The sequence below is a fragment of the Chionomys nivalis genome, chromosome 4 (genome assembly GCF_950005125.1).
Source record: "Chionomys nivalis chromosome 4, mChiNiv1.1, whole genome shotgun sequence".
Taxonomy (NCBI): Eukaryota; Metazoa; Chordata; class Mammalia; order Rodentia; family Cricetidae; genus Chionomys; species Chionomys nivalis.
Genome location: NC_080089.1, coordinates 53771669 through 53784361, shown reverse-complemented (window position 1 = coordinate 53784361; position 12693 = coordinate 53771669). Strand labels below are relative to the sequence as shown.

The 12693-nt window shown below is 38.2% G+C and overlaps 1 protein-coding gene across 1 annotated transcript in view; it reads right to left on the bottom strand.

Moving 5' to 3' along the window:
* Positions 1-1977: 1977 nt before the first annotated feature.
* Ireb2 (iron responsive element binding protein 2) overlaps positions 1978-12693 on the bottom strand; it is a 48148-nt gene continuing 37432 nt past the window's right edge. Inside the window, exons 17-22 of the mRNA XM_057766934.1 lie at positions 11308-11412; positions 11078-11220; positions 8947-9094; positions 8740-8862; positions 5700-5885; positions 1978-4833 (exon numbers count right to left, since the gene is read on the bottom strand). Of these exons, the coding sequence (XP_057622917.1) occupies positions 4723-4833; positions 5700-5885; positions 8740-8862; positions 8947-9094; positions 11078-11220; positions 11308-11412 (816 nt within the window). The 3' untranslated portion in view covers positions 1978-4722. The remainder of the gene's footprint in view (positions 4834-5699; positions 5886-8739; positions 8863-8946; positions 9095-11077; positions 11221-11307; positions 11413-12693) is intronic.

Genomic DNA, 12693 nt, shown 5'->3' with positions numbered 1-12693 from the left:
CCAAGATGGACACTGGTTAGACTCATGCTAGTAAGCCACAGTCAAGTGGGGATACACATTAATGGAGATGGCCTAAACGAATATGTAAGAGTTAGCCAATAAGAGGTTAGAACTAATGGGCCAGGCAGTAGTTTAATTAATACAATTTCTGTGTGGTTATTTTGGGTATAAGCTAGCCGGGCAGTGGGACAACAAGCCCCTTTATTGTATACTGATGCAAATAGATTGGGAAAGGCATGTTACAAGTCAGGAAAAATAAGTGGCTCAAAGCCCTTATGATTTGGTTCAGAAATCAGAATTCTATGCCATTCTCATGGTATTACTAAATTTTTCAGAACCTCTTAATATAATTACTCTCAGTATACAGAAAGGGTTGTCTTAAATATTGAAACCACTGAACTTATTCCTGATAAGTCAGAATTAACTTCATTATTTATACAATTACAAGAAATAGGAATCATCTCTCTATTTAATTCATATCAGATCCCATAGAGGTCTGCCAGGTCCTCTAGCACCAGGTAATGACAAAATTGACAGTTATTAATAGAAAATGTCCTAGAGGTCTAAGAGTTTAGTAATAATAATAAAACCATGTCAATAGTAACTGTGTGCTTAAAAAGGGAATTTTCTATCACTTGGCCACAAGCCAAGGAAATGTTCTACTTGTTCCCTGTATAACCAAACTCCACTACCTGCAGAAAGTAACCAGAAGGGAAATTTGGCAAATGTATGTTTTATTTTGCAAAATACACCATATCATAGATACATATTCAGGATTTCAATGGGCAACCATTTTGAGTTCAGAAAAGGCTGATTCTGCAATTACACATCTATTAGAAGCAATGCTCATTATGCAGACAATATACAAATTAAGACTGAAACCATATGTATCTAGTAAAATGGAACAGTTTTGGCTCAGCCTGCTCTTCCCACAGGGATTTGAATCCAAAGCCTTGATCCTGCTAGACACGTGACCTATCACTGCCCTAAACCCTAACTCCTGGACTATCCTTTCCAATCAGTGGAAAGCTGACCATATTTACAAAACCTTGATTTAGGGGAGAGTGCTGTGATCCTAGCTCCTGGCCGTGGAAGACTTGTTTTGCAAAAACATCAATAAAATTGCAGCACAGTGAGTGACACCATTAGTAGGACCTGCAGTGTGAAGCTTCCAAAGCATATGACACCACTGTCCTATATCAAAGCCATTTCCTCCTGTAATAAACAATTCATATCAATGAGCTTTCCAAATCTGTCCTAAACGTTATCAGTTACCATAACAAAGATCTATGGTATAAAGGAAACATGCAATGCCATTTCTAGTAGCTTTTAACTATGTATTTAAATTAGTTATTAAAATAAGGGACAGACAGATTAGGGAGAAAGAATCAAGGAATATCAGCTACGAACAGGAGATTTCAGCTTGAATAAAAAATTTGCTTTGGGACAAGTAGGTGGCCACAGTAGCGGCCCTCAACTCAACCAATCCTCCTTGTTTTAGCTTCATAAGCACTGAAACAACAGGCATGCAACACCACACTTGGTGAAATAGTTTTTAAACATCCAAATGTCAGCTCAGCACTGAAATTGCCTGGTAGAATAGACAGTCTCCATCCCTTGAATGTTAAGTTGCCTGCCTTGTGCATGTTCAAAAGATCCCGGCTTAGGTCAGGTTAGTCCTTTCACTCTAAACTGATTCCATGACTTGACTATGTTGGAACACTCCCTGAATTAAATCCGTTTACTGTTTCTTAAGTGGGTCCTAACCATATTTCAGACTTTCGATTAAGTCTAAGCATAGAAAGGAACTTTGAGATATAATGGTGAGATTAGCTGCTTCAAATGCTGGATGGGAATGAACAAAGGCCAAACATTACAGAACATATTTAAGGAGAAATTTATGGATAGCATTTTATTTCTTAAGTCATGCTATTTTATTCTGTTCTGACAAAATACAACATGAGTCAAATGTGGTAATACAGTTTCTTTATTAAAAATAATTTACAGCATCAATAACATATACACAATTTCATTAACTGAACTTTACCTCCAATATATTTCTATACAATACTTAACATTATTGAACTTAAAACTGTTATGCTATTTTGTTGGCTTTAAATAACAATGATTTGTAATTACTTAAGATACATATATATGGTTTTATAGCCATGTATTATGCATAAAATTGATAAAACAAAAACAAAACAAAAAGATCACATCAGCACAGTCACAGTTCCCCTTGAAGGGGAAAAAAATTCCATTGAAAAAAGTCAAAGTCCACTTCCTTTCCCTGTTTTTTCCCCAAAATCAAATCTAGTATCATTATCTAGTATCTTAGTGTCTTCTCCCTAGACTCAAAAGCAAAAAGGAAGCTGGTTTTCAACCCCTGGAGAGTGTCAATTTTTATCATCTCGTCACTTACCACAGAGAAGAGGAATGCACACTATACTGTTATCACATATGCAAATAACTGGCTCTGGCTTTACAACATCTAGTTCAATACCAGTAAAACCCACACAGTCTGGTGAAGAGATACCTCTCATCCAAGTGCTAATACAGACAGAGGTACCTGCTGGAAGTCTTTCCTTCATTTGTACGAGCAGCACAACTAAGGCACACAACAGCATGGAACACAGTGTTCTTGAGATAAAAATGCTGCGGTTGGTAACTGCACTATGTTCACAATACTGATTGCTTTTTTTGTGTTCACTTCCTTTCCCAAAAATTGGTAATGTTTAGAAAATAACAAAAATACTAAAAATAGTCAAAATAAAGGAAGTAACACATTAAACACAGGCCATCACATTTTTGCATCATTTGGCTGGAGGCAGAATTATAAAATATATGCATTAAGACATGCGCTTAATTTCCTTCCCCCATTTAAAACCATGCTCATCAAGAGTTTAGTTCACTGTTTATAAGCAAGAGATCGAGAACCTTGACTTTGTTCCTGAAATACAAATTTTTTACACCATTCCTGGAGGGTGGACTGGAAATGTAAATGTTTGATTTACAGCATCTTAGATGTTTATATCCACACCTTTAACTCAGATTGTTGACAGAGTATGCCTTCAAAATAAGACACCCCCCATATAAACATCCTGAATTACCATTTCTTCAAAGCATGTACCAGTACTTTAATATTCAACTTGTAACTTCCCCATTCCTAACTCAAGTTTCCACCAGATGAACACAGATGCACAGAGAGAAGACACATGGCTTCTACCAGAACACAATATGATTTCAAAGTAGCAAAAAACACTTAATAATGAGACTTTGCTTTGTCAAATTCTAGTCCAACTAGATACACATATCTGAAAAAGACTTCAACAGACTGGATGACTGATTATGTGCAAAGTTCCCAGTGCTCCTCACTCACTACTGGTTTGGTAGTTCCTGAATTTTAGCATAAAACAAGTACTTTTTGTTTTGTGCTATGCTCAAAACCAGATCAGATGAAGAAAACATTTTAAAAAATCATTGCACTTAATTAACATTTTGCTGCTAAGTTTAATTTCTTAATTAAAAAGAGGTATAGGGCCTTCTAAAAGTAATTACCAACCCTTTTAAAAATGATTTAAAACATGGACAAAGCATGTGATGTGGTGTAAGATATAAATGCAACTGAGGAACACATGACGTGCAGACGGCAATGATCGCCAAGTGTCTTATCCTCATGGTCAGTCTTGATTAAAAACAAACAAATCACAATGAAATGAACAGAGTGACGTATACCAAATATTCAAATAGCAGTAAGTCAACTTAAAGGACTGTAAAAAAAATAAATAAATAACATTAAAAAATACTTTGGGTGTATAGCCAAATAATTTTGGGTAGATAACTTTTAAGTTTAGAGGAAATATAGAATTGATTCAAAGTTGTTTTCAGCATTCATAAAAGGAGTGTGGAATATCAGCTGGTAATACCTAATTGAGGTTACAGAAGTTACAACATCATGTAAAATGAGTAAAATCTAGCCCAAATTAATACACCAGAATTTGGGGCTTGCCAGAGGGGTCACAGTGGCAAATTACTAAAAAATTAAAGAGCTATATCATAGCATATATATTTGACCTAACACATGGTATCATACAATCATCTATATTTTGCAGTTTTTTATCTTCAGGCATGGAGTAAACTTTGGCTGAACTGGTCAGAGGAACTGTGATCTGGGGCAGGTTCTAATCCTCAGACATATTGAGACTAAGGGTAAACCTAATTTACATTACAAATTGGGAATGCCAACTGTGTCCAACTCAATTCTGGAAAGAAATACACTTAAAAATTCATTTATAAATTAGGGTCTAATCTGGATTCTTGTATTTCAACTTGCTATTCTTAAACCAACAAACAGCAATCCAAGTTTATAGGGCAAAACAAAACAAACAGCTTCAGAAAGGCTACTCATATGAATCTTCAACACAAGTTCAAATTCTATCTTTATTTACAAAATGTTCTGATAAAATATAACCCCCATACTTACAGGTCTCTTCCACAACACACTTCACACATTGATTTTTAGCAATGTTAATAGCACCATTCGTATATTATTTAAGATCAAGATTTCATTTCAGTTACTACACTGATTCATAATCATTTACATCCATGGATGAGATAAACAAGTTTACTGGAATTATCTGCAGCTCCATGGCAAGGGTTCCTGGCTCCAGCACAAAAGGCTTTGCAGTTACCAGTCACAAAAGATACCACGGTGAGTATATACTATGAGAATTTTCGAGCCACAAAGTTTAATAAGCCTCCATGTTTGTACAAAGTTATCTCCACATCATTTTCAAATGATGCAATCACGCGGAATTCTTTTCCAGTACTCGTCTTTAAACAAACAAAAAAAAAATGTGTGAGCGTCAGAGCTTCAAAGTGTTACTTGGTTAAGATCATTTGTATCCACATTCACTAACTACCTGATTTATTGCCTCATTTTCCCGGTTCTAATTCTTACATTTCATTGCCCCAAACCCTTCCGATATTTAAAAACATGAGACCCCTCCCAAAGAGCTAAGTGGAAAACGAGGTAGTTTGCTCTCTGATTCTAAAGAAGTCTGCAATTCCACAGCATGACGCGGATGCTGCTTCCCTTAAGTCATCACTCACTGTGCACATTTACGAGACATAAGTGTCGACCACATACGATGTCTACTGTCCCTGACTTTCTTCCCTTAGTTATAAAGTCTTACTATAACACTGAGTGATGAACTTTTTTTTTTTTTTTTTTTTTTTTGGTTTTTCGAGACAGGGTTTCTCTGTGGTTTTGGAGCCTGTCCTGGAACTAGCTCTTGTAGACCAGGCTGGTCTCGAACTCACAGAGATCCGCCTGCCTCTGCCTCCCAAGTGCTGGGATTAAAGGCGTGCGCCACCACCGCCCAGCCTGAGTGATGAACTTTTGCTTCTCTTTGGATTATTGCCTGGGTCAAATTTAGATCAAAACACAAACAGCTGAAAACCCAGCACAAGGAACTGAGCCTCAGTTCTCTATCAGGCATCTTTTTCCTAGACTAACCAACCAGTTCCTTCTACCTTTCCTCAGACACGAGCTCTATTAATAACACATATTAACAGGAGAGAGCTACAGCTAACATGCACTGACATTAGCACGCAATGAGAAACAGTTCTTACTCAACTAACAAAAGCCCATTTGAGTACAGAGTACACAATTATGTATTTGGAAATCTTCAAGATACCTTCATATTTAATGTAATTCCAGGAGAGAGTTCTTCAGGAAATGATAAAGAAAATACTTCTCTACCAGAGAGGCCCAAAGTGTCTGCATTTTCTCCAGGAAGGTACTCAAGTGGAGCGATGCCAATTCCAATCAAATGATCTTTGTGTATTTTTTCATAACTTTCAGCCAAAACAGCCTTTACACCCTGTAACAAATATGCATTTTATTTCCTCACTTTAATTTTAATCTATCACCATCATCATCTTTATTATGATTATTTCTGAGACAGATCTTGGTTTGTAGCCTAAACTGGCTTCAAATTCATAGCAATCTCCCTGCTTTCTGGCCTGGGGTGCTAAATTTGCAAGATGTACAATTATGTCTGTTTTACAGGGAATATTTTAAAGAAAAAACCAGATCTTTGGGCTTTGTTTTCTATAGTTATTTTTGATGGACTATACTATTACTGAGATTGTAGTTGTATATGGTATCTACAGAAATCTTTTCTAGATTCTTCTTTAAACAAAAACAAAACCGAAAACAAAGAAACCCTACAACACTCTTAAAGATGGGTAGTGATGGCACACCCCTTCAATCCCAGCAGTATGGAGACAGACCTCTGAGTTCAAGACTAGCCTGGTCTATAGAGAGAGTTCCAGGACAACCAGGGCTACACAGAGAAACACTGTCTCAAAACACAAACAAACACCCCCCCCCCCAAAAAAAAAAACAGAAACAAAAATCCTTACATTGCTTTGACCACCAAAATAGCTCAAGGGTTAACACTCTGACTCGAAGTAGAACTCTGGGGGCCTTTGGAGAAGTAGAAGGAGGTGGATTTGTGAGTCTCAGGCCAGCCAGAGCTACACAGAAAGATTCTGTCTTAAAAATAATAATAAACAGGTAACTGACCTATCAAAAGAATAAACTAGAAATAAGACACTGCTATCAGCATTAAGGTCTGAGTCAGTCTGCAAACTGAGCCCATGAGTTCTGAGATCTAGGAGAGAGGACCCGGGAACACTGGAGAACTAATATGCAGTGAGCTAGAGCTCTACTCTGAGCTGTTTATTCTCTAGAAGAAATGAGCCAGAGAGGCGGTTCTCAAGCTGTGGGTCATGACCTCTTTGGGGTTGAATGACCCTTTCACAGGGGTCTCATATCAGATATTAACATCACAATTCAGAACAGTAGCAAAATTACAGTTATAAAGTAGCAATGAAAATAATTTTATGGCTGGAGGATCACTACAACACGAGGAACTATATTAGATGGTTGCAGTGTTAGGAAAGTTGAGAACCACTAAGCTAGAGATTCCAGGCTTTAAAATAAGGTTTCTTCACTTAAAAAAAAAAAAAAATACACTGTCTCAAAGTCTTTTAGGACATTTCCCCCACCCCCTTAATCATGCATTCTTCACCATCTTTGTTCCTCCAAAATTTGAACTGCACAAATGTGCTGTACACTTGTTCAAGTACTGCATGCTTACCTTGTACTTATACAAAAATATAACTTGTTCTGAGACAGGGTCTCTACATAGTCCTGGCTGTCCTAGAATTCACTTTGTAGATCAGGGTGTCCTCAAACTCACAGAGATCCTGCCACTGCCTCTGGAGTGCTTGGATTAAAGGCATGTGTTACCATGCCTAGCTCAAGAAAAAACATTTAAACAAAAACGAGGCACACTGGGGTACTGGGGGGTGCATGTGACATGAGACAGGGATGACAGATGAATTGATAACACCAGACTGAAAACAGAGACGGTGCTAACCCATGCCTCCTGTGTAGGTCACTGTCCTGGAAGAAAATGATAGACTCACAGAAAATATAGACAGGTTTCTTTTTTTTCTTTTTTCTGTTTTTTTTTTTTTTTGTTTTTCGAGACAGGGTTTCTCTGTGGCTTTGGAGCCTGTCCTGGAACTAGCTCTTGTAGACCAGGCTGGTCTTGAACTCACAGAGATCCGCCTGCCTCTGCCTCCTGAGTGCTGGGATTAAAGGCGTGCGCCACCACCGCTCGGCCAGATGGTCAAGGAGTATAATATTTGGCTACCTGAGTCTCTTGACAGAAACGAAGTTAAAGAGAGGTATTACACATGATAATTTTTTTTTTTTGTTTGTTTGTTTGTTTTTTTGAGACAGGGTTTCTCTGTGGTTTTGGAGCCTGTCCTGGAACTAGCTCTTGTAGACCAGGCTGGTCTCGAACTTGCAGAGATCCGCCTGCCTCTGCCTCCCAAGTGCTGGGATTAAAGGCATGCGCCACCAGCGCCCGGCTCCACATGATAATTTTTTAAGACAGACTTCTCCTTTCTCTTTATTGCTCCCATGCAGATTTCCTTACATATAAAAAGATTTAAGGTTTTATCAGAGTAGCAAAATAAAAGTAAAAATATATCATCTAAAATTATTGAAAAAATGTGAGATCCAAATAAGCATATAAAAATTCAAATAAACCAAATAAACTTTGAAAATATGTTACCGAGAAAAGAAATATTAAAAATTCTTTTAAGTTTAAGAATATAAAATGATATCTTGTATATCACCACAGAACCTTTATCTGGCGATGGATGGAGATAGAGACAGAGTCCCACACTGGAGCACTGGACTGAGCTCCCAAGGCCCAGATGAAGAACAGAAGGAGGGAGAACATGAGCAAGGAAGTCAGGACCACGAGGGGTGCGTCCACCCACGTAGACAGTGGGGCTGATCTAATGGGAGCTCACCAAGGCCAGCTGGACTGGGACTGAACGAGCATGAGATAAAACCGGACTTTCTGAATGTGGCTGACAATGAGGGCTGACTGAGAAGCCAATGATAATGACACCGGGTTTTGATTCTTCTGCATGTACTGGCTTTTTGGAAGCCTAGTCTGTTTGGATGCTCACCTTCCTAGACTTGGATGGAGTGGGGAGGGCCTTGGACTTTCCACAGGGCAGGGCACCATGACTTCTCTTAGGACTGGAGAGGGAGAGGGAGAGGGAGTAGAAGGAATGGGAGGGAAATGGGAGGAGGTGGAAATTTTTAATTAAAAAAACAAGAATATAAAATTTGAGAATCAGTACCAGCAAATAGGGTCCTTTGGCAGCCCAGTCTCTTGAATTTCCTGAACCGTATTTTTTCCCTGCTAAGATTATCAGTGGGATACCTTCTTTCTGGTATAGTTCTGCAGCTTCAAATACATCAAGCTGTAGATTAAACAGACAGAAAAATATTTAATAGAGAAAATGATCCAGTGAGCAATGGCCAAGGCACTCTGTGTACACCCTTACCGTCTGTCCTGATGGAAAATGAATTGTTTTGGGAGCTGGCTTCCCAATAAACTTGTTAAAAAGCTTAATGTTGGCAAAAGTGCCTCTCGTCATCACGGCATCGTTACCTCTTCGGGCTCCGTAAGAGTTGAACTCTCGAGGAGTAAGGCTACAAAAGTTATAAAAGACAGTTTTCATGCCAGACAGAAAATAAAACAACTGAGTTGTAAAAAACTGTTAAAGGCTGTTGTCCACCTCCCAACCTTAAAATATCTCCAGTTAGTTTAAAACTTGAAAAGATCTCACGAGTTTACCACCAATCTACAAAACCACACAGTTTCTTAGGTAACTGCCCCCATTAATCTGAAGCAAATCTCAGATCTCAAATCTTTTTAAAAGGCAAGGTCTTAGGTATGTAACCCAGGCTGTTCTCAAACTTGCAATACTCTAGCCCAGCAAGCAGTTTTAGAATCTAGAACAAAACTATCTCAACAATCAACAACTGATTTTGATTAGCCTCTGATTTTATCTTTTATATAAAAGTATCAATGCTCTGAACTTGCACATTTGTTTTTTTCCAAGCCCTGGCTGTCCTGGAACTTTCTCTGTGGACCAGGCTGGCTCGATCTCACAGAGATCTGCCTGCCTCTGCCTCCCAAGTGCTAAAGGCATGCACCACCTCTATCTGGTTTTAAAAAACTTTTTACTTCAGGATATAGTGGTGTAGACCAATGGTTCTCAACCTTCCTAATGCTGAGACCCTTTAATACAGCTCCTCATACTGTGGTGCCCCAACCACAAAATTATTTCTTTTGCTACTTTATAACTATAGTTTTGCTACTATTATGAATCATACTGTAAATATCTGTGTTTACTGGTGGTTTTAGGTGACCCCCATGAAAAGATTGTATGACCCCCAAAGTGGTCTTGACCCACAGGGTGAGAAGCACTGGTGTAGATTCTGGGTGTCATATTTTCAGGAAACTTTAAAGTGATGAGAACTACTAGATTAATAATACAAAACTATATATTTAAAAGAAGTGGTAACTGGCTTTCTTTGTGGAAGATACATCACCAGGATGGAAATCATAGTCAAAAAATATTAGGAGGAGAGGGCAGCCAGATGGCTGAGTAGGTAAGGCACTCGCTGCGAAGCCTGACTAGAGTATGGGTTCCCAGGGTACAAAGAAGAGAACTGACTTGCACATTTACACACAGTATATATTAAATAAAAATAGAGTAAGAAATATTAGAAAAAACTTTGTAAAAGTTATAGCATAAATCTGTCAAATCAAGCTTCATAGCTCCAATTTTTATAAAGCATTTCAATAAAAAACCTTATCATTTGAATCTCTCAAGCAACAAATAATGTCTAAAAGCTAATCAATACAGCAAATAAACTTTCTATCTGACACCAAAACAGTTGTTCAGTGAGAGCAACTCCACATTATTTCTCATACAGAAATGAAATAATACCTTTCTAGTTTTAAATTTTATCTCTGTGGCTCAGTAGTTAAAATTGCTTGCTGTTCTTACAAAGACCTGAGTTCAGTTTCCAGAAGCCAAGTCAGGAAGCTCACAGCTGTAGCTTTCAACTCCAGCTCCAAGGGATTCAAAGTACCTTTTTCCTTACTCCACTGGCAATACATAAGTGGCTCAGGCACAAGCACATGCACGCACACACGCGCGCGCGCGCGCGCACACACACACACACACACTACAGCTTTAAAAAAATCAGCTATTCACATTTGATTCTGACAGTCTTTGTTACTGATACACGCCAATCCTAGTCTCACTACTCCATAGCTTACAGCCCCACAAAGCACACATTTGTTACACTTTAATGATGGAAAGATGTTTAGAACCAAAAGGTCAGGGTCCATTTGGTGAGTCAAACTAAGCTTGATTATTGCATCTAGTCAGTTATGTCTTTAGATTATAAAGGCTTTGTCTAAATAAGGGCTCAATTAAAAACAGCGACTTCAATTTCTAACAGTATAAGGAAAGAGTTCCTGCTGAAGACAATGTGCAAACAATGAGATCCTTAAGATAGTATGTTATTTACAGGACATAGGAATAGGACCAAAAGAAAAGTCTCTTAATGACTGAGTAAGAAGGTAAAGCAACACAGGGGAACCGTGGACACACATACCCTCTGTTTGTTAAATACTTAGCGGCAGCACTACTTCTAGCAATACTTCCAGCAGGTGATATGTGATCTGTAGTGACAGAGTCTCCCAAATACAGTAAGACATGGGCATTTTCAATAGGCTGGAGTATAGATGGCTCTTTGGTCTAAAAAGAGAAAATTTAAAACTCAGAACTCTTCTTCTTTTAAACTGTAACAATCTCTAAAAGCTCGAGCAGTATCCTAGTACTTACAAGTTTATCAAAGAATGAAGGGCATCTGATGTAAGTAGACTTCACGTCCCATGGAAACAGCACCGACTCTGGTGCTTCTAAGGAATTCCATCGTTTATTTCCCATCTGCAAACGAAGTTTGGATGAATGGATCAAAATAGGAAAAGAGACTAACTCACCAAATTTTCAGGAGCAATTTTGAGAGATAAGTTTCAATGTAGACAAATATAAATACTTCATAGAACTGCCCCATCCCCACTAAAAAACTGAAAGACATATATGTGTATGTATACTTACACTCTACAAAAAATTTGTATGTATGGTATATCATTAATCTTTAGAAATGTCATAAAAAAAGGGTTTTGTTGTATTTTGGTTTTTTTACTGTTTAAAGGCACGACTAACAGGTAGTCTTAGTATTTTTTTAAACTCCATTTCTCATCAATCTCTACTGCTACCTCAATGATTCATTCAACCAAAAGCTTTGACTATTTGACTTGAACTTTCTGATACTACATTCCTTATCAACTCTCTCTCAAAATAGGCTGAGTGGGTTAGAGAGAAAACTCAGAGATTAAGGGCACTGGCTGCTCTTCCAGAGGGCCCAGCTTCAATTCCAAGCACCCACCTGGCAGCTCACAGTCATCTGTAACTCAGGTTCCAGGAGCTGAGAGCCCCATCTTCTGGCCTTTACAAGCATCAAGCATCCACATGCTACACAAACATGTACACAGGCAAACACTCAGACATAATTTCCTTTTTCTATATACATTTAGCATAATATTCAATTTACATAATTCTTTTCTTAGAAACAGAGCCCTGCTATGTAGTCTTGGGAGACCTGTAGCTAACTCACTACATACAGCAGGATGACCTCAAACTCATAGTGATTCACTTATCCCTGATCCAATACTATGAATAAAGGTGTAATTCCAGCACGTGGGAGGCAGATGCAGGTGGATCTCTGTGAGTTCGAAGCCAGCCAGGTGTACAGAGCTAGTTCCAGGACACCAAAGAAACCTTGTCTAAAAAAAAAAGAGTGTGTATCACTACACCCAGCTTTCTTTTTGAGACAGCCTCACAGTGTAGCCGAGGTTGGCCTGGAACTAACTCATGATGTATGCTAAGACAGCTTGAAATTTATGGTTATCTTCCTGAGTGCTAGGATTACAGGAATCTGCATAGTTGGCTCCTAAGTATTCTTTCTACAGTTCACTGCCTCTCTGCGGGAAAATTCTTTTCTTTGTTCAATGATGTGTCTAAACAGCTAGAAGAGGAACTGCTACAAAGTAAGGCATTTTCTGAATGTTTATACACTACTTTGAACATAAAGTCTGTATAAATGTATTTGCTCATTTGTGCACAAAGGCAAGACAAATCTCAAAAAAAACAGTTAGTTATAGGACT